The 22,631-nt window shown below is 40.5% G+C and overlaps 1 protein-coding gene across 3 annotated transcripts in view; it reads right to left on the reverse strand.

Annotated features, from left to right (window-relative positions):
* Positions 1-584: 584 nt before the first annotated feature.
* Positions 585-22,631, reverse strand: part of FMO5 (flavin containing dimethylaniline monoxygenase 5) — a 38,356-nt gene continuing 16,309 nt past the window's right edge. For all 3 annotated transcript variants that reach the window (XM_035727130.1, XM_035727129.1, XM_035727128.1), the window contains exons 3-9: positions 15,932-16,120; positions 13,342-13,504; positions 12,398-12,540; positions 9,345-9,544; positions 5,495-5,847; positions 3,847-3,919; positions 585-1,974 (exon numbers count right to left, since the gene is read on the reverse strand). In XM_035727130.1, coding sequence (XP_035583023.1) covers positions 1,629-1,974; positions 3,847-3,919; positions 5,495-5,847; positions 9,345-9,544; positions 12,398-12,540; positions 13,342-13,504; positions 15,932-16,120 — 1,467 coding nt within the window. In that variant the 3' untranslated portion in view covers positions 585-1,628. The remainder of the gene's footprint in view (positions 1,975-3,846; positions 3,920-5,494; positions 5,848-9,344; positions 9,545-12,397; positions 12,541-13,341; positions 13,505-15,931; positions 16,121-22,631) is intronic.

Consider the following 22,631-nt stretch of genomic DNA (forward strand, 5'->3'; position numbering starts at 1 on the left):
AAAATGTATTGCAGAACAGTTTATTTATGAATATAAGACGGGCTGGTACATGCAGTATCATTCCTGATGAAATTCGGTGTGCCTAACAGTTAACACTTGCTTAACTTTGTGGGACAAAAACAGAACAAAGCTTCTGCAAATGAGAAAAAGGAATCAACGGCAGTCCTAGGCCATAAATGGAAGTCTCTGCTTTTCATTTCATTTGCTCTGTTTTTCAGAACTACATTGCATGACATTAAAAGAACTGTTATAAGCAGAACGTCCCTCTATTTAGTTAACATCAAACCTATTTATTTATTTATAATTTATTTTTTAGAGAGGGGAAGGGGGAATGAGAGAGGGAGAAGGAGAATCTTAAGCAGACTTCACACCCAGCATCTGAGCCTGCTGCAGGATCTCACAACCCTGAGATCATGACCGGACGCGGACGCTCAACCAGCTGAGCCACCCAGGCATCCCTCAATCCTGTTTGGTTTTTTTTTTTTTAAGATTGTATGTATGTATGTATGTATGTATGTATTTATTTATTTATTTGACAGAGAGAGAGACAGTGAGAGAGGGAACACAAGCAGGGGGAATGGGAGAGGGAGAAGCAGGCTTCCCGCTGAGCAGGGAGCCTGACACGGGGCTCCATCCCAGGACCCTGGGACCATGACCTGAGCTGAAGGCAGACGCTTAACGACTGAGCCACCCAGGCGCCCCTTAATCCTGTCTTAATACATAAATGACCTCTTTGAATAAGTACTACTTAGACTCTGTGTGTGTGAGGGAGTAGAGAGGAGAAAGTAGGAGTAAAGGATGACAAATCAAATCACATACATAGGCCAACTACCAAAGTTGGCAGCTACGGATCTAAGAAAAGTCGTATTGGATCCTTATATGGGAACTAAGAGATCAAAAGAAGATAGGACAGCTAACTTGAAATCCCAAAGTTTTCAACCAAGTTGAACCTATTGGCAGATGCTAGATTATTAGAATGACCCATGAGCCTAGAAAGCTGAAGAAAGTTTTCTCATTGAAAAACAAAGACATGCTGCTTACGGGAAAAGAGTAGAAAGAACCGGGTATCACACATACTAGTGAGTAGCTAGTGAAATAAAATGGTTGAGTGTTATGTATACAAGACCGTTATTTCTCTTATCTGTCAGGAGATACACATTTAGTTACAGTATTAAAAACAAACAAAAGATTGCGCTTCTAATAGAACAGCATATCTTATCAGCTACAGAATTACACGGAGTCACCCACTTCTTACACAGATAGTGACTTACGCTCCCCACCGTAATATCTGATAAATGAAAACAAACATTTATTAAGCACATACCACATGTCAAGAAGTCCGCCAAGGACAGACAAAGATGGCTAAAAGAATACCTGAGCTCACAGTTCAGGGGATACTAAAAGGAGCAAGTGATGGGTCATAGAAGGAAGGGAGGGAAATCAATATGAATGAAAAGCTAGCATCTCACTCTAGGGAAAAGGGGACAGAGGATTAATGCTTTGGTAAAAGCAATGAAAGTAGATTCCTGGGCAATGTGAAGCTGAGAGTGGTTCAATCTCATCAGATTCTTCAGGCATCTGTAGATCCGGTTTTCCAAAGAAAACTAGGGCAATGACAAATGGGACAGCTAAAAGTAGGTCATAATTACAGCAAAGAAAACAACAGCCAGCATAAACCTGGCCATTGTTATTGCTGAAGTCGTGGATTTACTGCTTTCAATCACTCTAGTCATCATTGGCTTCCTGATACGATCTTCTGTGGTGAGGATAGCTTTTCGGGCTCCATCCCATTTTCCAGGGCCTTGAAGACGATACTGGATTGGAGTGCAGGGTCCCCAAAATAGCTGTACTGCCAATTTGGGGTCAGTGAAGGCCAGAGCCAGCAGATTGGGCCTGACGCCCACCAGATCAGCAAGCTCTTCCATGGTATCTATGTAGTCTACCTGAATGGTATGGCGTTGGCTCTCCACGTACCTGAAGCAGAGAAGACAAAAGCCATGGCCTATCAACAATCAATCAATCAATCAATCAATCAATCAATGCTTCTGAGTGCCTATTATTGGCTCCCTGTTCGGCTGGGAGCTGTAGAAAACAGAGAAGAAAGACAAGACATTATCTCCCACCTTAAGGACCTTATATAATCTACTGGAGGATAGAAGACAGATACACATGAAGCAGAAAAGAATATAAGAGTTTGGGTATACTGTGTAGTTTTAGATTGCTAAATATAAATGTTAGAAGAGGGTAGTTAAGATAGAGCAATTAGTCCTGGAAGGATGTGGAGGAGATATCTGATAGCAAACAGCGAAGTGTTACAAGTCAGGGGAGCAGTAGAATGAAGGAGCAAAGCAGGAATGAGTATGGAATATGAGCATGGAATATCTACGGGTGCTACCTACAGTAGAGGAGGCACGTTGTGGAAAACAAGGGTGGACAGAGAGAGACAAATGGAGCACATCCAGATACAGAGGACTCTGATGTTATGAGAGAACTCCCCACAAAAATGCTCAAGTTTGGGATCTTCAATTGTTTATGAGGGCAGTGGTAGTGGGCTCCACAGAGCAGGCCTTCCCAGGGCCAGTGCTAATTTGGAATATTGAAAGGAGGGGGAGGAGGACGCATCCCACTAGAGGAAGTGGCCCTCCAAACAGAATCAGGTGGAGTGATAATACTAAGTACAGATGTGAAGAGCTAGAACTTTTTAGGGGGAAAATGTGGTAACAGATACTTGTGGGAGGAGTGGGATTTAGAGAGCTAACTGGTAACTTCTTACTTCCTGTAAGGAAAATAAAATAACAGTAGGACAGAAAGGAAGAGGAAAGCCAAGTCAAATTAATTGAGATTAGATGGGATAACTTGAGGAAGCCAAAACGAGGACAGGAACAAATGACAGAAATCTGAGGTGGAATTGGTGAGATGGAATTCTAGAGGAACTAACAGATGGTCCAATTGGAATTTATTGAAATGGGACTAATTTTATAGAAATGGGACTAGACAGGAAAGAATTTTGAGAGCTTCCCCTTATGGATATTATGTTGGCTTAAGGGTCTGGAGGCATGCATTTATCCTCTAGTAGGGAGGCAAGAGCTGAGTATTCATGGTTTCACCAAAGGGATTCACCCGAGCCTTGTAGGTTGTTGCAAGGATTAAATAAACTCGTGCACATAAAACACTTTGTGTACATAGATGACCCTCAATAGAGGTTACTGGAGACTGCTCACAGTCAGAAGGTAGTTAGACAAGAATGGGTCAAAGGAAAGACAGGAGGAAAGTTGAAATAGGATAGTTTACTGCCAGAAAAGCAATAATAAATATTATCTAAATCCTTAAAATAACACAAGGAAGATTAAATATAATACAATAAGGGCGCCTGGGTGACTCAGTTGGTTGAGCATCTGACTCTTGGTTTTGGCTCAGGTCTGATCTCCGGGTCATGAGACCGAGCCCTGAGTTGGGCTCCACCCGCAGGGTGGAGTCTGCTTGAGACTCTCCCCCTCTCACTTTGCCCCTCCCTGCTGCGTGCTCGCTTGCTCGCTCGCTCTCTCTCATATAAAGAAAGCTTTAAAAAAATTAATAAATATAGTATAACATCACTCTAATTAAGAACTAAGTTGGGGCACCTGGGTGGCTCAGTCGTAAGGCATCCGCCTTCGGCTCAGGTCATGGTCTCAGGGTCCTGGGATGGAGCCCCGCATCGGGCTCCCTGCTCGGCGGGAAGCCTGCTTCTCCCTCTCCCGCTCCCCCTGCTTGTGTTCCCTCTCTCGCTGTCAAAAAGTAAATAAAATCTTAAAAAAAAAAAAAACTAAGTAAAAAATTAACCACATACCTCCTGGGAGAATTTCTTACCTTTTAGCAATTTCCTCTTGAGCCTTAGTTATTTCTGCTTTCATTTCACTTTGTGAGGGCAATGTCTTTAGCCCTAAAGAGGAAAATCAAAATTTTAAGTGTAAAATTACCTCACTGGGAATAACAATCTATTAACAATCACTATGCCATGCAGAACTCAAAAGAAATACAGGATAATTTTCTGTACCCAAGGAGGTTATAATTCACCTTACCCCATCATCACCACAATATGACATTAACAACAGTAACTTACTCTAGTCTACTTTGTCTTTGGAAGATACTTCTCCTATTCTGGCTTCTAACCAATGCCTTCGTCCTCCCTAACATCATCTTCCTAGTTGGGAAATTAAATAATGGACAAGAGGAAATAATAAATGGTCCCAAAAGTATATGAAAAATAAAGAAAGAAGTAAAAGGGCAGAGTGGGGGGAACCACGCCCACATTTGTACTCTTTGTAACAAATAGGCTTTATCCCACAGGGAAAGAAGGAAAAATTCTTGATCCCATTTTATGCCTAAAGTCCTATAAAGATAAGCTTTTTCCTATTCTGCTTGGATTCTTCACAATTTCAGAGGCAGCCCATTCCGTCTTGCTATGGCAATAGCTGACCAAAAAAAAAAAAGGTTGGTGTGTTTGTTTTTAATGTTAAGCTGATTTTGTGCAACCCTCAAAGTTTCACTCCTTGGTTCTGGTTCAACCCTTGGAAGTGATACTGAGCAAATCAGATCCTTCTGCCATGGGACATTCTACAAACCTTTGAAGGGAACGCTCATATTGCCCCTGAATCTGATCTTCTCTAGGTAAACCCCTCTGGCTCCTTCAGTTGTATTTCCAATGTCGTTTTCAAATCCCTTAACCATTCTTCTCTCTCTCCTTTTGATGCACCCCAGTTTCACTTTTAAAATAGGTCTTTGGGAAAAGTAAAATAAAATGAAATAGGTCTTTGGGTATGTGCTGACCAGTTTAAACAAGAACAATTTAAGTTCTTAGAGAAGAGCAACTGTAAGTTCTATGACATTATAATTCTTTAATGCTGCTAGAGATGATTAAGCCTTTTAGAAGCTATATCATTCTCCTGACTCGTATTTAGCCTATTATCCCAAACGCCAAAGTTTTTTCTCGTGTTCTCCTAGCCAAAACTGAAAGAGGGGATATAAAAGGGGGGAAAGGAGGAATTTGAGAGGTTGAATCTTACACATTCTGGACTAGTCTTTAGCCAGGTCTTAATTTTTGGCTGAAATCAAATCACACCATTTCTATATTTGCTTTTCCCTATAATGAAAGATTACATTCTTTCGCTTCACAAATAGGTATCAGTTGTCTAAAATCTAGATGAGTGGATTCTACTATTGGCATCAATGGAGGAATATTTTCCCAGAGATTGTATGCCTGCCCCACTTAGATTTATCAAAGAAACACCACCAGGCAAAGCATACGTATTTGTGGAAAATTTCCCAGGAGATTCCAATATATGTCCACAGTTCTAAGTTATTACCCTATGCTCACTCAAAAATAATTTTTGAGCACTGATTTCATGCCAGGCACTGTTACAGTCCTACACACTGTTTAGCTATTTAAAAGCAAGAACATGAACATAACTCAACATACCACTAAGTAGTTAGGGAGTCAACTTGCACGGTCACTTACCTTTAAATACTTGAGTGACCCAGCGTCCTTGCATCTCTGAAATGGGCATAATGGCACCCAAGGGCTGGATCAAGCCTATGATTGCAAGAGTTGGCTTTTCCAGGTTTGGAGGGAAGACGTTTTTATATAGGGAAATCTTGTTTTTGACTACTTGGACAGAATCTTCAAGAAAAGGGAAGGCGAAAGTATAGCCTGTGGCAAAGATGACAGCATCCATGTTGTCCTCCCTGGAGCCATCTTCAAATATGGCAGCCGTTTCTGTGAATTCCTTCACGTTTCCTTTCACCTTCACCAAGCCAGATATTATACGATTTGGCAGGTCATCATTCAGCGTTGGATGTTGACTCAGAGCTCTGTAAGTCGTGAGATCAGAAGAAAGAAAAATGCGGAAAACAAAAAGGGGTATCGGTAACATGTCAGTAAAATTCCACTTTGATGGAGGTGGTTAAACAATATGGTAATGGTCTCTCTCTGGTCTATCCATGAAATTTGGGAAAGCTCTAACGTATACCAGCTTGGCACAGATTAGGATCTCAGAGCAGAAGTTGGGACCTGGATGGCATTGAAAGAGAAGACGGGGGCGCCTGGGTGGCTCAGTCGGTTAAGCATCTGCCTTCGGCTCCGGTCATGATCCCAGGGTCCTGGGAATGAGCCCCGCATCGGGCTCCCTGCCAGTGGGGGTTCTGCTTCTCCCTCTGCTCCTCCGCTGCTTATGCTCTCTCTCTCTCTCTAATAAATAAAATAAAATAAAATAAAAAGAAAGAAGACATTGGAGAAGTAAAAGAAGAATGGTCTTATTTGAAGAGTGTATATATGGTTTCTCAAGGAATAGTAGTAATATCCTCAGTGATATGATAAGGCCACAGGCCCATAGATTCTATCCACAGATCAGTAGGTCTGGAGAACTGCACTATCTGCATTCTATTGAGTCTCATTTCTAGTTTCAAAGGCCCAAGAGCTAGAATTAAACCATCATTTTCAAATGACCTGTATATAGGGATTTATAGTTATAAATTGATTCTCTATACATTCACTTATTGGAGTCTCACACAAACCCAATGAAGGAGGCAGGACAGGTGTCATTATCCAAGTTTAGAGATGAGGAGATTGAGGCCTACAGAAGTGGCTTGCCCAAGGTTACACAGACTAGGATTTTAGAATGTATGTCAAAATGGTTTTCCATGAATTCCTTGGGAGCCTCTGGGCCTCCTAAGTACTATTTTCGTAGAGAAGGCATAGGATAAAGACTGTCCCCCCCACAAAAAAAAATTAGGGTTTCTAGTGTCTTGGACCTCTCTAAAAATCAGTCTGGATCCCTGGGCCCTTGGGTTAATAGGCTCTGGGAATTCTCAGCACATCATGTTCAGACAGAGATGGCCAAGCCTCAGGAACATGGCATTACTGTTACTGGTCTGTTGCATTTAGTTACGCTTTGACTCTAACCTTTAGAGTTTAGGTACAGGTTGTGTTCTTATTCTGACCTCATGATTTCATCTTTCTCTCTGAGCTTACTGCTTTTCACAAACAGTACCACCATCTACGTAGTTGCCTAAGTCACAAAACTTGAGTCTTCTGTCTGGTCACACGGGATTTTCCCTTTCTCTACTTAGTATCTCCAGAATAGTTTTTTCTGTTTTCTATCTTACCTAGACCATTACAATTGTCTGTAGGGCCTCCTGCTCCATCCCCCTTCAGTCTATCTCCTACATCATTTTTGGAGTGGTTGTTCCAAAATGTATTTATTATTAGGTCACTCACTTGCTTGAAATCTTTCAATGCCTCTGGACTCTTGATTCCAAATGTTTTAGTTAGCAGAGTATACAAAGGTTTTTTTTTTTTTCTCTTTTTCTAAATGTTTTATGTATTTATTTGACAGAGAGAGACACAGCGAGAGAGGGAACACAAGCAGGCGGAGTGGGAGAGGGAGAAGCGGGCTTCCCGCCGAGCAGGGAGCCCGATGCGGGGCACGATCCCGGACCCTGGGATCATGACCTGAGCCGAAGGCAGACGCTTAACGACTGAGCCACCCAGGCGCCCCACAGAGGTTTTAATATACCTGTCTGGTGAGGCTGTAGATGTGCTCAATCACTCTTTCACCTTTGCCATTTTATTACAGTCTGACCAAACCAGACGACATGCAAGTCCCAGAGCAAAATGTATTTTTCACTATTCTAAGACCTTGTAGTTAGAATTAGAATGCAACTTCCTTTCCCTCCTTACTTGGCTAGCTCCTATTATTCCATAAAGCCTCAATTAATTTTGTAACCACCAAAGTTATGGATGCTACGGTTTCCATAACTGGGTGAAATTAATGAGTGAAAGAACACAGTCTCAAAGTATCACCCCACTGATCAAAGGGAAAACAGCTTTACAGAGGAGAAACCTGGTAGGTGCCACCTTATCCAAGTGATCAAATTTAACCTCATTAATACGGGAGAAATTAATATGATGTGGATGCTGGTGTCATCCAACAAGAAGGTACAACATAACCTATGAGTATTTCTGCCAAAATGCTTAACCAGATTATAATAAAGGTAGGACAAGTATGTGAGTCCAAATTTAGAGATTTTCTATAAAACAGTTGGCTCAATTCTTTCAAAAAAGCCTATGTCAAAAAATGGTAAATTCTTTCGGATGAAGAGAGACTAAAGAGACCTGACAATTAAATGCCATTGGGTAATACCTGAAAGGATCCTAGATTTAAAAATAAGAGAGCTGTAAATAATATTTTGGGGAAAATTTAGAAAATTTGAATATGTGATATATTAGATTGTATGTATAAAACTATTTTATCAATGCTGAATTTCCTGTGTGGGCGCTCTGTTACGTTTATGTGGGAGAATGCCTAGAATGTAGGGCAAAGTGTCTTAGTGACTGTGACTTACTCTCAAATGGTTCAGGAAAAATATGTACGTATGCATTTATGGATGGATGGATGCTGTATATGTGGGGATTTATCTATTTTCAGAGAGAGGGAGAGAGAGAAGGCAAATGTAGCAAACTGTTGATAGGTGAATCTAAGTGAAAGGTACATGGGTACTCATTGTACTTACTATTTTGGAGTAAGTAAATCTGAACGTTTAAAAAAAAAGAGTTGGAAAAAAGCATTTAAAATCAGCCTCTAGAAATGCTTTCACAGTCTGTCTCCTTGACTGTGTGAGGTCTCCCATAGTTCATACCCCCAGAACACTCCATGCATTTATCATGCTCTCTTGCCTGTCTTCTCCTTAGAGTACTTAAGGTAAGATCCATTTCTCGAGTCTGACATTTATTTCTTGTGTGACCTCAGACGAATTAGTTTCTCTAGGTGTCAGTTTTTATATCTGCAAAATAGAGGTTAAAAAAAATACTTCTAACCTATAGGGTTGTTGTGAGCATTAAATGAGTTCATACATGGAACTCATTTAGCAACGTGCTTGTCTTATAAGAAGTCCTCAGAAAAGTAAGGTGTTATTATTTGTACTAATATTACTATTAGGTCTTTAGTCTCTGTATTCTCATGCGCAGCATAATGCTTGGCTCATAACTGGTGCTCAGTGTTTGTGGGATGAATGAGTGAATTATATTATACACTGCCATCTGCTACCATTTGGTTGTTACTGGGTAGTGTGTAAAAAGAACTTATATCTGAGGAAATGATCAAATGGTTAATGCCAAGGAGAATCATAGGCTGAAGATTACAGATTACAGTAGATCTTGGACTTCTATAAGGCGCAAGGTAGAAATCTGATCTCAGATCGGTGGATTTTCTTAATGTATGGGTAGAAGTAGCTCTATGGTTAGCCTGTGTGAACAGTCCTTATTCCTGCGCCTTGGGCATCACTGCCCCACTCCCATCGTGGTAACATACCTGTGTTTAGGCTTTAGGCCAAACATCTCGTGGTCAAACCTTTGGTTCATCTTTTTCTCCAAAAAACTGTTTACTAATGACTGACCACAAATCTTCGAAAGAAAACGTTTATATCGAGAAGAGAATAACACATCAAAAGGATATCCATAGTCGGATACACGATTCAGGATCCAAGACCCTCTCCTGGTGCTGAGGAAAACCTGGGGCATGGGGGAAAAATTGTTTGCATTTCTCATTCTCTGCTCATAATCCTTTAATAGCACCCCACTCTCTTCAAGACTAAGTTCAAACTCATTTGTCGGTCTTTTTAGTCCCTGCGCAATTTTTTTTTTATTTCCTGCAATTTACCTTTTTAAACACTAAGAATACAATGAAAGTAGTACACTCACTGACCAAGAACGTGTCTTTCTCTCAGTCACCACTGCATTTCTGTTTAATGTCATTATGCCTCCTTGAAAAGCCACTTATTTTCTTAATTCTCCAAAGCCTATTTATTGTTAAGATCCAGATAAGTGTGCCTTCCTCCATAAGACGCCACTGACCATTCTGCCTGATAATTTTTCTCCCTGCTTTGAACTTCTCTAGCACTTAACCTGCCCAACTCTTTTAAAATCGGGGAGCAGTAGAACTGAAAGCAATTGGACACCATTTAATCTATAATCCTCAGTCTCTTTTGCCTTTGACATTATTTGCATTATTACCAAAAACCCCTGTTATTTATCATTTCTACTGATATTAAATTTTTTACACTTCTGTCTCTGCAAAACCTTTTCCTCCAGGCTGGGAGGTACAGCATAGATATCTTTCAGTCTCCCCAACACATCATCATTGCTTCTATTTATTGAGAATTGTGACCTGTAACTCACTGTGCCAGGTCCTTTAATCTATATTCTTACTTAATCAATACAACAGCCTCTTGAACTGGGTATTATTATCCCCATTTTACGGATGAGAGGCATGGAGAAAATGAATAGCTTGCCTGAAATCATACAGTTATTAAGTGGTAGAGTTGAATTTCCAACCCAGGTCTGATGACCCCAAAGCCTGTCCTTGAAGAAGTGTTTCATTGATTATTTAATGGAAAAACTACAGATCACTAGTAGAACAACAGGAAGCTGGTCAGTCTTTAGGTGTTCTCTGCTCGCTACGGTCCGTGTTCAGAGCTGATAAAGTTTTGACATTCAATTACCTGGTGAAAGTATCACTTTCTCTACAAAACTCTCTGGAGATAGTTTCCAGAATTGTAAGGTACATAATAAGTACCCGCTCCATGGTCTTTTGTCTATAAACTCTCATATAAAAAGGTGACCAGGCTACAGAGGGATAATAATGTACTTCACTCCTACATTCTCACTGATGGTAACCTTACACAGTCTGATGATTAAGCACAGTTGGAAGAGCATGCACGGTCTTAGGAATCACACAGCTTTGTGTGCAAGTCTGTATCACTTTTGTTATATAAGTATGTGAGTAAATGCTCAGCGTCTCAATTAACAGATTCCCTGTGTATAAAGTAGTGAAAAGAATACATCCCAAGGCTGTTGTGAGAATAGTGCACCACCTGCAAAGGGTGGGGCATATAGTAAACATTCAATAAATGCTTAATGGCTTTCATCATACTTCTCATTTCAGTTTTCCATGTATACCTTGTTTAAAGCAAACACCGTATTTACAAGCCTGGATTTATATGAAAAAAATGTAAGTAACGTTGTTTTATAAGAAATGGGTGTTTTCTCTTCACAGAATGGGTGTGCTGGTGTCAGCCCTGCCGTGCAGACATGGTTGTACAGTGTGTTGTCCCCAGGCCTTCTCAGACACAGCCACCTTATCTCCATCCACTCTGGATGTTTCCTTTGGCAATCTGCAGTTCCTCAGTGTATGGAAGGCCCAGCTCCCTTATAACTGACCATGTGATAAGCCAGTGATACTAAAGAAGACTCATGCTTTGGGTCCCCATCATATACTTTACACACTCTTTCATCATAACACCTATAAAAATTTTTACCTTTTTTGTTTATATACCTATTTCCTGATCAAGCTTGTTGAACTAATTTATAGGGCAACATATGAAATTACTTTTGTGGCAATAGATGGGGATAATACTGAGAAGTGTTACTGAATGGATTTTCTGGGTAAAGGTCACTTAACAAAGTCGTGACATTAAACTTCTATTTTAAAAAGATGAAACATATTTGTTAAATGTTTAATTAAGCTGCTAAACACAGCTTAATTAAAGTTACTGGAAAATGCCAGACACTTACCTATTGCCAACAAAGTTATTCAATACAGACATGAATAACAAGATATAAAATGACATGTCTTTTTCTAGGAGTTTATAATGAAGTCATTTTCTTTCCAGCACAAAATCTGTGCTACAAAAACCAAAACAGCTCAGGTCTTTTTTTTTTTTTTTTTAACACTGGAGTGCAAATCTGGAACCCAAAAAACAAAACAAAACAAAAAACTCTAGGACACAGAAATTGCTTTAGAGTGAATGTCATTCTGATACCTAACTGTATGCAAAGGCTGGGGTGAACTCCTTGCACATGCTACAGCATGGATGCTTTTCATACCAATATCCACGTTGTCTTTGGAAAGATTAGACTGTTTCTATTTTCCATTTGGGGAGTGAAGAGGAAAATTCCCCCAACATCCTCTGAGTGCAAAGCCTTCTGCTGAACCAGTGTGCTTTCCTTCATATGAGAGTGTGGCACTTTCCGCTAGCCTAAACAGGAGCCATACTCTGACTGCTGCATTTGACCAAGCTCCCCGGGCAACTGCTTGGTCTTCAAAGTCAGAGGCATACTCAGAAGAGACAGCTGATTGAGATAATTGGGATTCTTTAGTGTGAGGTCAACAGGAATGATGGGAATCTAACAGGGAACACTGGCTCCATCATATCATCGTCATAATGTTGCCAACTGAGGCAACGGAGCCAAGCCCTGTGTTTGCCATTGGCACGGATGGGCTATGTGCAGAGGCATTCATACTCCATGTTGGGTCTACATACTGCTTCCTTGATGAAGCAAAGTAAATAATTTACTGATTCAAACCTGCTTGGCTGTGTGGGAAATTTCCACAGCCAGATCCCCTCCAGAATTCCCAATGCCAATTATAATGACTCTCTTTCCAGTGAAAATATCTGGATTCTTATAGTCTCGGCTATGGAAGTACTGTCCTTTGAACTTCTCAATTCCTGCAAGAGAAGGGAAAAGAATTATCGGATGAGGCTTATCTGCTATCATTTGCCAAAGCATTCACTTTGCTGGCAGTGGGTAGAGTTTAAGCACACACCTCCATCTGTTCTCCCTTTACTCAGCTGCATGCTTGCCTTTCTGAATATTTTTGTCTATTTTCTTTTCTCACAGTCTCAGAGCAGAACCTTGTGACTTCCTTACCACGGATAGTCTGCTTAACTCAGGATCTGCTTGTATTTTGGACTTGTAGACTCCCAAATCCAAACTGCTGCAGAAAACCTCCTTTCTCTTTTGTCTTTTCATATTTAAATACCTACTCCCCTTTCAATTGGAGTACATATGGTTTCATATACTCTAGAGTATACTAGAGTGCTTTTTTTTGTGTTGTTTTTTTCAAAATGAAAATCCAGGTCAAAATCTATAATTGAATTCCTTGAGTTTTCATTTCCTCCTTAGAAACTCAGTATTTGTTTGTTTCCTTGATTGCTGAAAAAGTCTTTATTCAACCTAATACGGATCAACTCCATGTTCTTTCTTTTGCTCCTTAGAAAAACTAAGGTTGTTGGGAAACCAAAGATAGAGCCCTCTTATTCTTCTCTAGTCTCCAAAATTAATGTTATTGTTACCTCCCAAATGGCAGTAATCAAAGTTGCCCCAACATCTTTCAGGGAAACATGCAGAATTAGGATAAACTTCTTCTCATCCTTAGGTAGGAATCACTCAGGCCACAATCCTCCCATTTCCTCAGAGATCAGCTCACAGGCATGGCTCAAGGGTTTCCTTCCTTGTAGGCTACTCACCAGGAAAGCTTTCCAAGGGTAAGTGAGCATTGGTGTGATGGCCAGTGCAAACCATGACTCCATCAAAGACATGTACCTCCTTTTCCCCTTCAGATTCTGTGACTACCTCCCATTGGCCTGAAGTGGAGAAATCAGGCCGCTTCTTCACACTGCACACAGTGGTCTGAAAAGAAAAGTGATAGCTCCAGGAGACTAACCACAGCCAATAGAGTGGACATCTTCCCTGACATGACTCTCCTTGCAGAGTGTTACACAAAGGGCTAATATCACATAATAGAGCTCATGCAGCGGTATTTGATTTTCATATTCCACACATAAGAACTTCTTTGTCCGGGGCTGTGGTCAGAGTGAGAAAACTCCCATGAGACAGGCTAAATAAAATAGTTGGCAGGTTAATGGTGCACTCTCCTCTGCTTCTAGAAAAGTGCAAATTACTCGTTCTCTTAGACCATGCCCTAAGATGTCATGAGACGCGTGAACAGAACGTAGGTTTCTCCTGTGCTTCTAAGGCACTCCATGCACTAAATGCCTACTCCTCTCCTGACCCCCAGACATCCTGGGACCCTCTGGTATCTTTTTATCCCAAGTCCTGTTCTCACTGTCTAGGCTTAAACTCGTGACTGAGTCAATGATCCTCTCTTTGGCTCCCATAAATGCCAATTTTACAAGTGATTATAAAGAAAGAGGCTGCAAGATGGGATAGTCAGTGGTATGATTTTTAGGTTTAAAAAAATGGGTTTTTCTATCCAGCCTAAGGAAACATTAAGAGTGTATTCCTATGTGGTTCTAGGGTCTCGGACCGCAATGTCTTGGTGGACTCCTAGCGATACCGTATCGGTAGAACCTAGCCATCCTGCGCTATTTAGAGTTCTTCTCTTTAAGGTTCTTGCTCTAACACAGGCTTGTGCCTCTGCATGGGTCATCTTTTATTTCTTCATTTGGCAGATTCCTACTTACCTTTCAACATTTAGCTTACATATTATCTCCTCTAAAAAAACTTCCCTGGTGCCTATTGTCTCATGCCCTGATGGGTTACGCACCCTTCCTCTGAGCTCACAATATATAAATCTCTAAGGCATTTATTACCCTGTAACTCTTTACTTTCATTAAATTTATAGAAATTTTTTTCTTCATTCTTATATCTTCTTAACTAGGCTATGAAATCATTGGCTTCTTTCGGTCTTTGTGTCTCCACCGATTAGTATGGCAACAAACTTGTTAAATGTGTTTAACAACAAGGGAAGTCACTGAACTATAAAAGACTTACTTTGGAAGTTGTCACTGGATATTACCAGTTTATTATCCTTGTTAAATAGAGAAAGTGATGATTTAGCAGAACGATCAGAAGGCAGAAGGGAGGTGGGAGTGGGGAATTGGATGCAGATGGTCAAGAGGTACAAAATTCCAGTTATAAGATAAATAAGCACTGCGGACATAATAATGTACAACGTGACGACTATTGACAATACTGCTGTATGGCATATTTGAAAGTTGTTAAGAGAGTAGATCCGAATAGTTCTCATCACAAGGGGAAAAAGGAATGTAGAATATTTAGGCTTTTTGCCCGCTGTCAGAAATAGGTGTTCTTCTATGGCCATGGTTAAAGATGATAGAAAAATCGGGCTCCTAGGTGGCTCAGTCGGTTAAGCGTCTACCTTTGGCTCAGGTTGTGATCCCGGGGTCCTGGGAACAAGTCCTGCATCGGGCTCCCTGTTCCATGGGGAGCCTGCTTCTCCCTCTCTCTCTGTCTCTCATGAATAAATAAAGTAAAATCTTTGAAAAAAAAGATGATAGAAAAATCAAGGAAGACTTAACAACAGGAAGGAACCATTGAACTGATCTGATATAATCATCTTGTTTTACCAACAAGAAAATTTTTACAAACAAGAGAACAAGAGACGTCAAAGTTGAGGAACTTACTTGTCTGAAGCCACAAGTTGATTAGTGGTAGAGCAAAGAGTAGAACTCAAGTTTTTGTTCCCCAATTAGTGTTCTTCCCTCTACACCAGAGTTAATTTCTTGGCTTCCTCAATAACTTCCCAATAACTGCTTCACTAGGTTGTTTGTGATCACATAAAAATAATGCATTGGTGTGATCTGATGAGCAATGGGTGTTACACGCAACGGATAAATTGTTGAACACTACACCTGAGACTAAGGATATGTTGGCTGATTGAATTTAAATTAAAAAAAATGCACTGGCAAGTACTTCAGAAAGTATAAAAGGGCTAAGCAGCAGCAGATAAGCTGTGATGGACCCAGAAGTTTCCATACCCGTCAGTTCCCCTCCGTAACCGGGAAAACACTTGCCCTCATTTGTTTTATTGCAATCAAATAGCATAAAGTGAAGGAATGAAAACATTCTGGCAGGTGGCTTCTAGGATCTGCAGCCAAAATATATAGAAAAAGGACCTTTCCATGGACAGAGACAGGCACAGAGAAGACAAAAGAATGGAGTCTTTTTCTGGATAGGATAGATACATGGGCATATTAAGCCAGTCTTTACACATAGGCACGGGTAAATTAAGCCACATTCTTCATTTATTTTACAAACAACTTCAAACACAGAGACACCCAGAAAATTCCCTACCTTAAAGCGAATATACTTTAGAAGATCAAATTCTTTGGCATACATCCGGAAATACTTGAGGACCTGGGAGTTGGGCATGAAGTTAGGATAATGATCTGGGATGGGATAGTCACTGAAGCACATCATCTCCTTAGATGTGTTGATGATCACTGATTTGTAAATACTGGCCCTTCCTTCTTCAGGATTTTCCTGCATTAAATAAGAACCATTCATAGCAACTTGAGAATTAACTACATGGTTTATTAACAGTCAGTAAACATTTGAAAAAGTTTTCTGAAAGAAATGCCAATTAAAAAAAGTTATATAGACACACACACCCCTCCACGTCTCCCAGTATTTGTGCCCTTGTGTAGTCTCTTCCCTTTGAATCTGAGTTGTCTTTGTGACTTGCTTTAGACCAACAGCATGCAGTTGCCATGATACCTGGGTAACTTCCAAGTCAGTCCTAAGTAGTCTTGCAGTTTCTGCCCTCTGTCTCTTAGAAAGCTTGATCTGGTGGAAGTCAGCAGAAATGTAAGAAGTCCAACTACCTTAAGTCACCATTCTGTGAGTAAGCCCAAGTCAGACACGTGAAGAGAATGTCTGGGATACAGAGATGTGTAGCCAGCCCCCAGAAATTTGGTTTATCCCAGCTGAAGTTCTAAACATGTGAACAAAGAGACCACAGCAGATATACAGTTTCAGTTGTCACCTAATTGCAATGACATGAGACTCCCAAGTGAGAACTGCTCATCTGAATAATAGTCTTATAAATATTTTATATATTTCAAAGCCTAGATGAGTTTCAAGGGTTGTTGTACTCTGGCAAGACTGCGCTCCAGGAAACATTGTACTAACTTCTGTTCTGTCCCGCATATGTTCCCCTATGACCTCATTTTTTTACTCATTTATTTTTTATTTTTTTAATTTTATGATGTTATGGTAGTCACCATACAATATTTTTTACTCATTTAAAAGACTTACTCGGTGTTAGCACAAACAGAAACTTATGAAATGGGAACTTATGCTGGAGAGAGTGAAGTTAGTAGAATGTTTTCTCGAGAGCAATGTGGCAAGTATATGAAAACCCTTGAAACTTACTTAGCTTTTTAAGAAATATTCAGCGTAGTAGACAAAGTTACATTAAATGATGTTAATGATAGCGTTATTTATAGAAAAGAAATAAGCTAAGTGCCTGTGATACTGTGACTTATAAGAAATACATGTTTGGTCATTCAGACGACCAAAAAAATATCTCTCGTATGTATTTGGTCTTTGTATATATTTTGCATATATATGTGGACTTGCCTACAGTTCCTGACTCATAGCTCCCCAAACCCTGGGAATTTCCTAAGTGTTAAGAATGATAAAGATGTCTTTTGTTGTGTTAATGAAGGGACTTTGGGAAACCACTTAAGGATAGGGGCTGATTGCCAAAGGAGCCAACTAAGGGGAGCCTGGGTGGCTCAGTCAGTTAAGCATTCCACTCTTGATTTTGGCTCAGGTAGTGATCTCAGGGTTGTGAGATTGAGCCCCATGTTGGACACCCCTGCTGAGCAGAGAGTCTGCTTGAGATTCTTCTCTCCCTCTCCTTCTGCCTCCCCCCACCCCACCACCACCACCACACACTCTCCCTCTCTCTCTCAATTAAAAAAAAAAAAAAAAAAGGAGTCAACGAAGTGATTAGAGGGCTGGAACTTTCAGTCCCACCCCCACCCCCACCACCGACCTTTGGGGAGGGGAGAGAGGCTGGAAGTTGAATAAATTGCAATGGCCATGATTTAATAATTTCATCAACCATGCCTACATAATGAAGCTACCATAAAAACGCACAAGGATGGGGTTTGGGGAGCTTCCAGACTGCTGAAGCTGAGGAAATATGGGGAGAGTTAGTTAGAGCACTCAGAAAGAGCACAGAAGCTCTGTGTCTTGTCCCCATACCTTGTCCTATGCATTTCTTCCATTTGGCTGTTATAAGTTATATCCTTTTATAATAAACTGGTAATCTAGTGAGTAAATGGGTTTCCTGAGTTCTGTGAGCCACTATAGCAAATTAATCAAACCCAAAGAGGGGGTCATGGGAACCTCTGATTTATAGGCAGTTGGTCAGTTGTATCAGTAATAACCTGGATTTGTGACTGGTATCTGAAGTGGGGTGCAAGTGGGCGGCCCTTTCACAACTTTAAAAGTACATATTACTGCTTCTCCATTTGGAAATTTCCTATCATTCAAGAGTCACATCAAATGGCACTTCTTTGAAGAAGACTTTTGTTTTCCCCACAGAGTTAGATGTCCCATTCATATCCAAGCTCTCAAAGGCAACTTAAACTTAACACTGTATTATCCTGTATATGTTTCTATGACCGTGAGGTACCTGAGAATAGGATGTATATCTTATTCTTCTTTGTGTCTCTATCATCAACACAGTGCCTGATATAGAGTGGATGTTCAATAAGTGCTTTGAAATGAATTAATGACTGAATTATGGAGAATGAGTTTGGAGACACCTAAACTGTAATTTTCAAATCTATGTAGGAACATTGAAAATGACCTATAATATACCTTTTGGTAAAAAAAAAAAATTAATGTTACAAAATCAAATTCACATTCTCACCATCAAATATATAAAATTACGTCAGCATGGGGCAATAGTATACTACCTATATTTACCCATGTTTACGTAATTGTGCATTGTATAACCTCTCCCCCGTCAGATGGTTCTCTCTGAGTATATTTTATTTATTTTAAGCCAATAGAACTTGAAAATAGGAAAAACAAATTGATTTATTAATGAGGTAGTATTTTTCTTTTGTTCTTGTTCAAATGTTGTTTATACAACACCCCTTCATGATTTAAAAAAGAAAAAGCTTCAGCAAACTAAGAATAGAAAAAAAATTCTTCAATTTGATTAAAAAAAATCTACAAAATACCCACAGCTAACATCATAACTTAATGTGAGAAAATGGACAGTTTCCCCCTTAAAATTGGGAACAAGGCAAAGATGTCCTCTCTCACCATTCCTGTTCAACACTGTACTAGAAATCCTAGTTGATGTAATAAGACAAGAAAAGGAATAGTGGCTGTACCAGACTGCATTCCCACCAACAGTGCAAGAGGGTTCCCCTTTGTCCACATCCTGGCTAATACCTGTTATTTCTTGTGTTGTTGGTTTTAGCCATTCTGACAGGTGTGAGGTGATATCTCATTACAGTTTTGATCTGTATTTCCCTGATGATCAGTCATGTTGAGCATCTTTTCATGTGTCTGTTCCATCTATAGGTCTTCTTTGGAAAAATGTCTATGCATGTCTTCAGCCCACTTTTTCATTGGATTATTTGTTTTTTGGGTGTTGAGTTTGATAAGTTCTTTATAGGTTTGGGATACTAACCCTTTATCAGATATATCATTTGCAAATATCTTCTCCCATTCCATAGGCTGCCTTTTAGTTTTATTGATTGTTTCCTTTGCTGTGCAGAAGCTTTTTATTTTGATGAAGTCCCCATAGTCTATTTTTGCTCTTGTTTCCTTTGCCTTAGGAGACGTATCTAGAAAGAAATTGCTATGGCCTATGTCAAAGAGGTTGCTGCCTGTGTTCTCCTCTGGGATTTTTATGGTTTCATGTCTCACGTTTAGGTCTTTATTCCATTTTTAATTTATTTTTAGGTGTACTGTAAGAAACTGGTCCAGTTTCATTCTTTTACATGTTGCTGTCCAGTTTTCCCAACACCAGTTGTTGACGAGACTTTTTTCCATTGGATATCCTTTCCTGCTTTGTCGAAGATTAATTGCCCATATAGTTGTGGGTCCCTTTCTGGGTTTTCTATTCTGTTCTATTGATCTCTGTGTCTATTTGTTGTGCCAGGACCACACTGTTTTGATTACTACAGCTTTGTAATATAACTTGAAATCTGGAATTGTGATGCCTCCAGCTTTGCTTTTCATTTTCAAGGTTGCTTTGGCTATTTGGGGAAAATAGTATGGAGGTTCCCCAAAGGTTCAAAATAGAACTACCCTATGACCCAGCAATTGCACTACGAGGTATTTGCCCAAAGAATACAAAAATACTAATTCTAAGTTTAGTATAAGGAGTAGAACCATGCTTTCTAGAGCAGGTCAGTCGGGCTCACAGAGCTAAATGCATCACAGATCCTACCCCTGTGACAAAACTCATATATTTATATTCTTTTTCATGTCACTAACACAGCAAAGTGTTTTCTTATGTCCACAAAAACCATCAAGGGGCACCTGGGTGGCTCAGTCGGTTCAGCTTCTGCCTCCCGCTCAGATCGTGGGATCGCGCCCCGCATCGGGCTCCCTGCTCCGCGGGAAGCCTGTTTCTCCCTCTCCCCTCCCGTGCCTGTGTTCCCTCTCTCGCTGTCTCTCTCTCTGACAAATAAATAAATAAAATCTTTAAAAAAACAAAAAACTTATATACTATGTTGTGGCTGGATTCAAAAGCATAATTTTCTCTTAATTACCAAACACTAATTAACAGCCTTTTCAGTTCATGCCCAAGACTGAGGCATGGGGGTTCCACCAGAGGATAGTCACTCTAGGTCTGAGTAAGAACTATTGTCAAATAAGAGTTAGTTCCCCAAGACAGAGCCAAGGCACAAAAGGACTGCAGTGTTTTTCAACTAAGGAATGCTATGAAGCCATGTGTGTATGTATGTATGTATGTGTGTGTGTGTGTGTATGTACGTGTGTATGTATTTTAGAGAAAGAGTGAGTGCCTGAGTGGGAGGAGCAGAGGGAGAGGGAAAGAGAATCTCAAGCAGACTCCATGCTGAGCACAGAGCCCAAGGTGGGGCTCCATCTCACGACCCTGAGAACATGACCTGAGCTGAAATTAAGAGTCAGACGCTCGACCAATTGAACCATCCAGGTGCCCTACTATGAAGCCATTTGTAAGTGACCGATCAACACTGTGTTTGTGTGTAGGAAATATGAGACACACCTGGACACCTTAATACCATTCACTGGTTTAGGAAGTGAGTTTAAAAGCAAACCCAGTGAATGCCTGCCTCTTTGAAGATGAGTAAAGGAGGTTGATATTCTTTGGCATGTAAGTAGCTTAATTATCTTTTAAGTAGATGATAACTAAACTTAGTGACAAGTTGCAGGGCTGGATGTACATATAAATAACTCAATTTAAAAACCTGAATACAATGCAAGGGTAAGAAATACAAGTTGCAGGTGCCCTCTGCCCTCTTCTGAAGACAGGCCTTTGAACTAAATTTGATTTTTCAAGTGAAAGAAAAGTTGAAAAGAAAGAAAAGCGCCAGAATTTATATTCTATTTGAGGACTAGATTATTAGAGAATTATTTAAATTGAACTGGAATTCAAAGAGAAGAAAGAAAGAAAGAAAAAAGAAAGGAAAGAGAAAGAAAGATAAAGAAAGTAAAGAAAAGAAAAGAAAAGAAAGTAAAAGAAAGGAAGAAAAGAGAGAAGGGAGGGAGGGTGGGAGGAAAAAGGAAAGAAAAGACGGTAAGGTCAGAGAGGACTGAAAAGGGGATCCCTGGAAGGAGTTGTAAGCAAGTGTTCTAGATCACGTACTCATTAATGCAGACCGGGAGCAACCACTTTAAATTTCCTAACCACATTACATTTTCTTAAGTTTGTTATCTTGTTACACTCTACCCTCACTGTGCCCCCCCACCAAGATTGTTTACCCTCTTTCAGATAGCCACAAAACTCATTAAGTGAAAATGATCTCTGTGCCATTTTTATTTCCACAGACATCAGTAAAGTACAAACAAGTGATACCTGTGTCCTATTTTGCTCCTAGCCTGTGGTGGGGGGAGGAGAGCGTGAGGAAGAACCTGAATAGAACCTGAGGTGACGGCTGCTGAGAAGAGGGCAGCAGGCTGGATTCTAGCAAGTTTAATCACTGTTAAGCCCATCATATTTCCTGACACAAGATAAAATGTCTCATTGCTGGAGGAGGTCATCAAGAGGACATGACCACCGGTTGACTGCACTCAGGCAATTGGAGGCTCCTCACCCCTTCCCCTGCCCCTGGGCAAATCTCCATTGGTGAATTCCACCTCTGGGTAACCAAATCAGTACTGAGGGCAAACATTAACTGGGAATCAGTAAGCCTGTCATCCCTGTACAGTGGTAACTGTCAATATAAATTGCTTGGAGGGCATAAGATAAGCAGTCCAAAACTGCACTGAATGTCCAGTAAAAACGTCAGATCCCTCATGGTGGATGACAGCACACTACCGAGAACTGAACAAGGTAGTCTCTTCCCAATCCATGCAGCTGTGCCCAACATTGCCACCATCTTAGATACCTTGGCCAGAGTCCTAGGAGTGTGCTGTGCTGTGCTGGACTTAGCAAATGCCTTTTTTCAGTATATCCCTGACCACTGAGTCACAAGACCAGTTTGCATTGACAAGGGAGAGGCACCTGGGTCTTTCGAGTGATTCCCTAAGGCGCCGTGCACAGCCCCAAAATATTTCATGGGATGGTAGCCTGAGACCTGCCCTGTTTTCCTTGCCCACATCACTAAAATGGGTCCATTACATTGATGATATGTTAACATGGGAAGATTTGCCTCTGCTGGAGGCAAACCCAGAGGCTTTGCTGGAGCCTGTGTGAGAGAGAGGATGGGCAGTGAACCCACAAAAAACTCAGGGTCAAGGGAGCTGTCTGGTCAGATGAGACTTGTGTTGTCCCAGAAGCTGTGTTTGATAAGGTGCAAGGCTACCCAAT

The sequence above is a fragment of the Zalophus californianus genome, chromosome 4, assembly GCF_009762305.2.
Source record: "Zalophus californianus isolate mZalCal1 chromosome 4, mZalCal1.pri.v2, whole genome shotgun sequence".
NCBI classification, from domain to species: Eukaryota; Metazoa; Chordata; class Mammalia; order Carnivora; family Otariidae; genus Zalophus; species Zalophus californianus.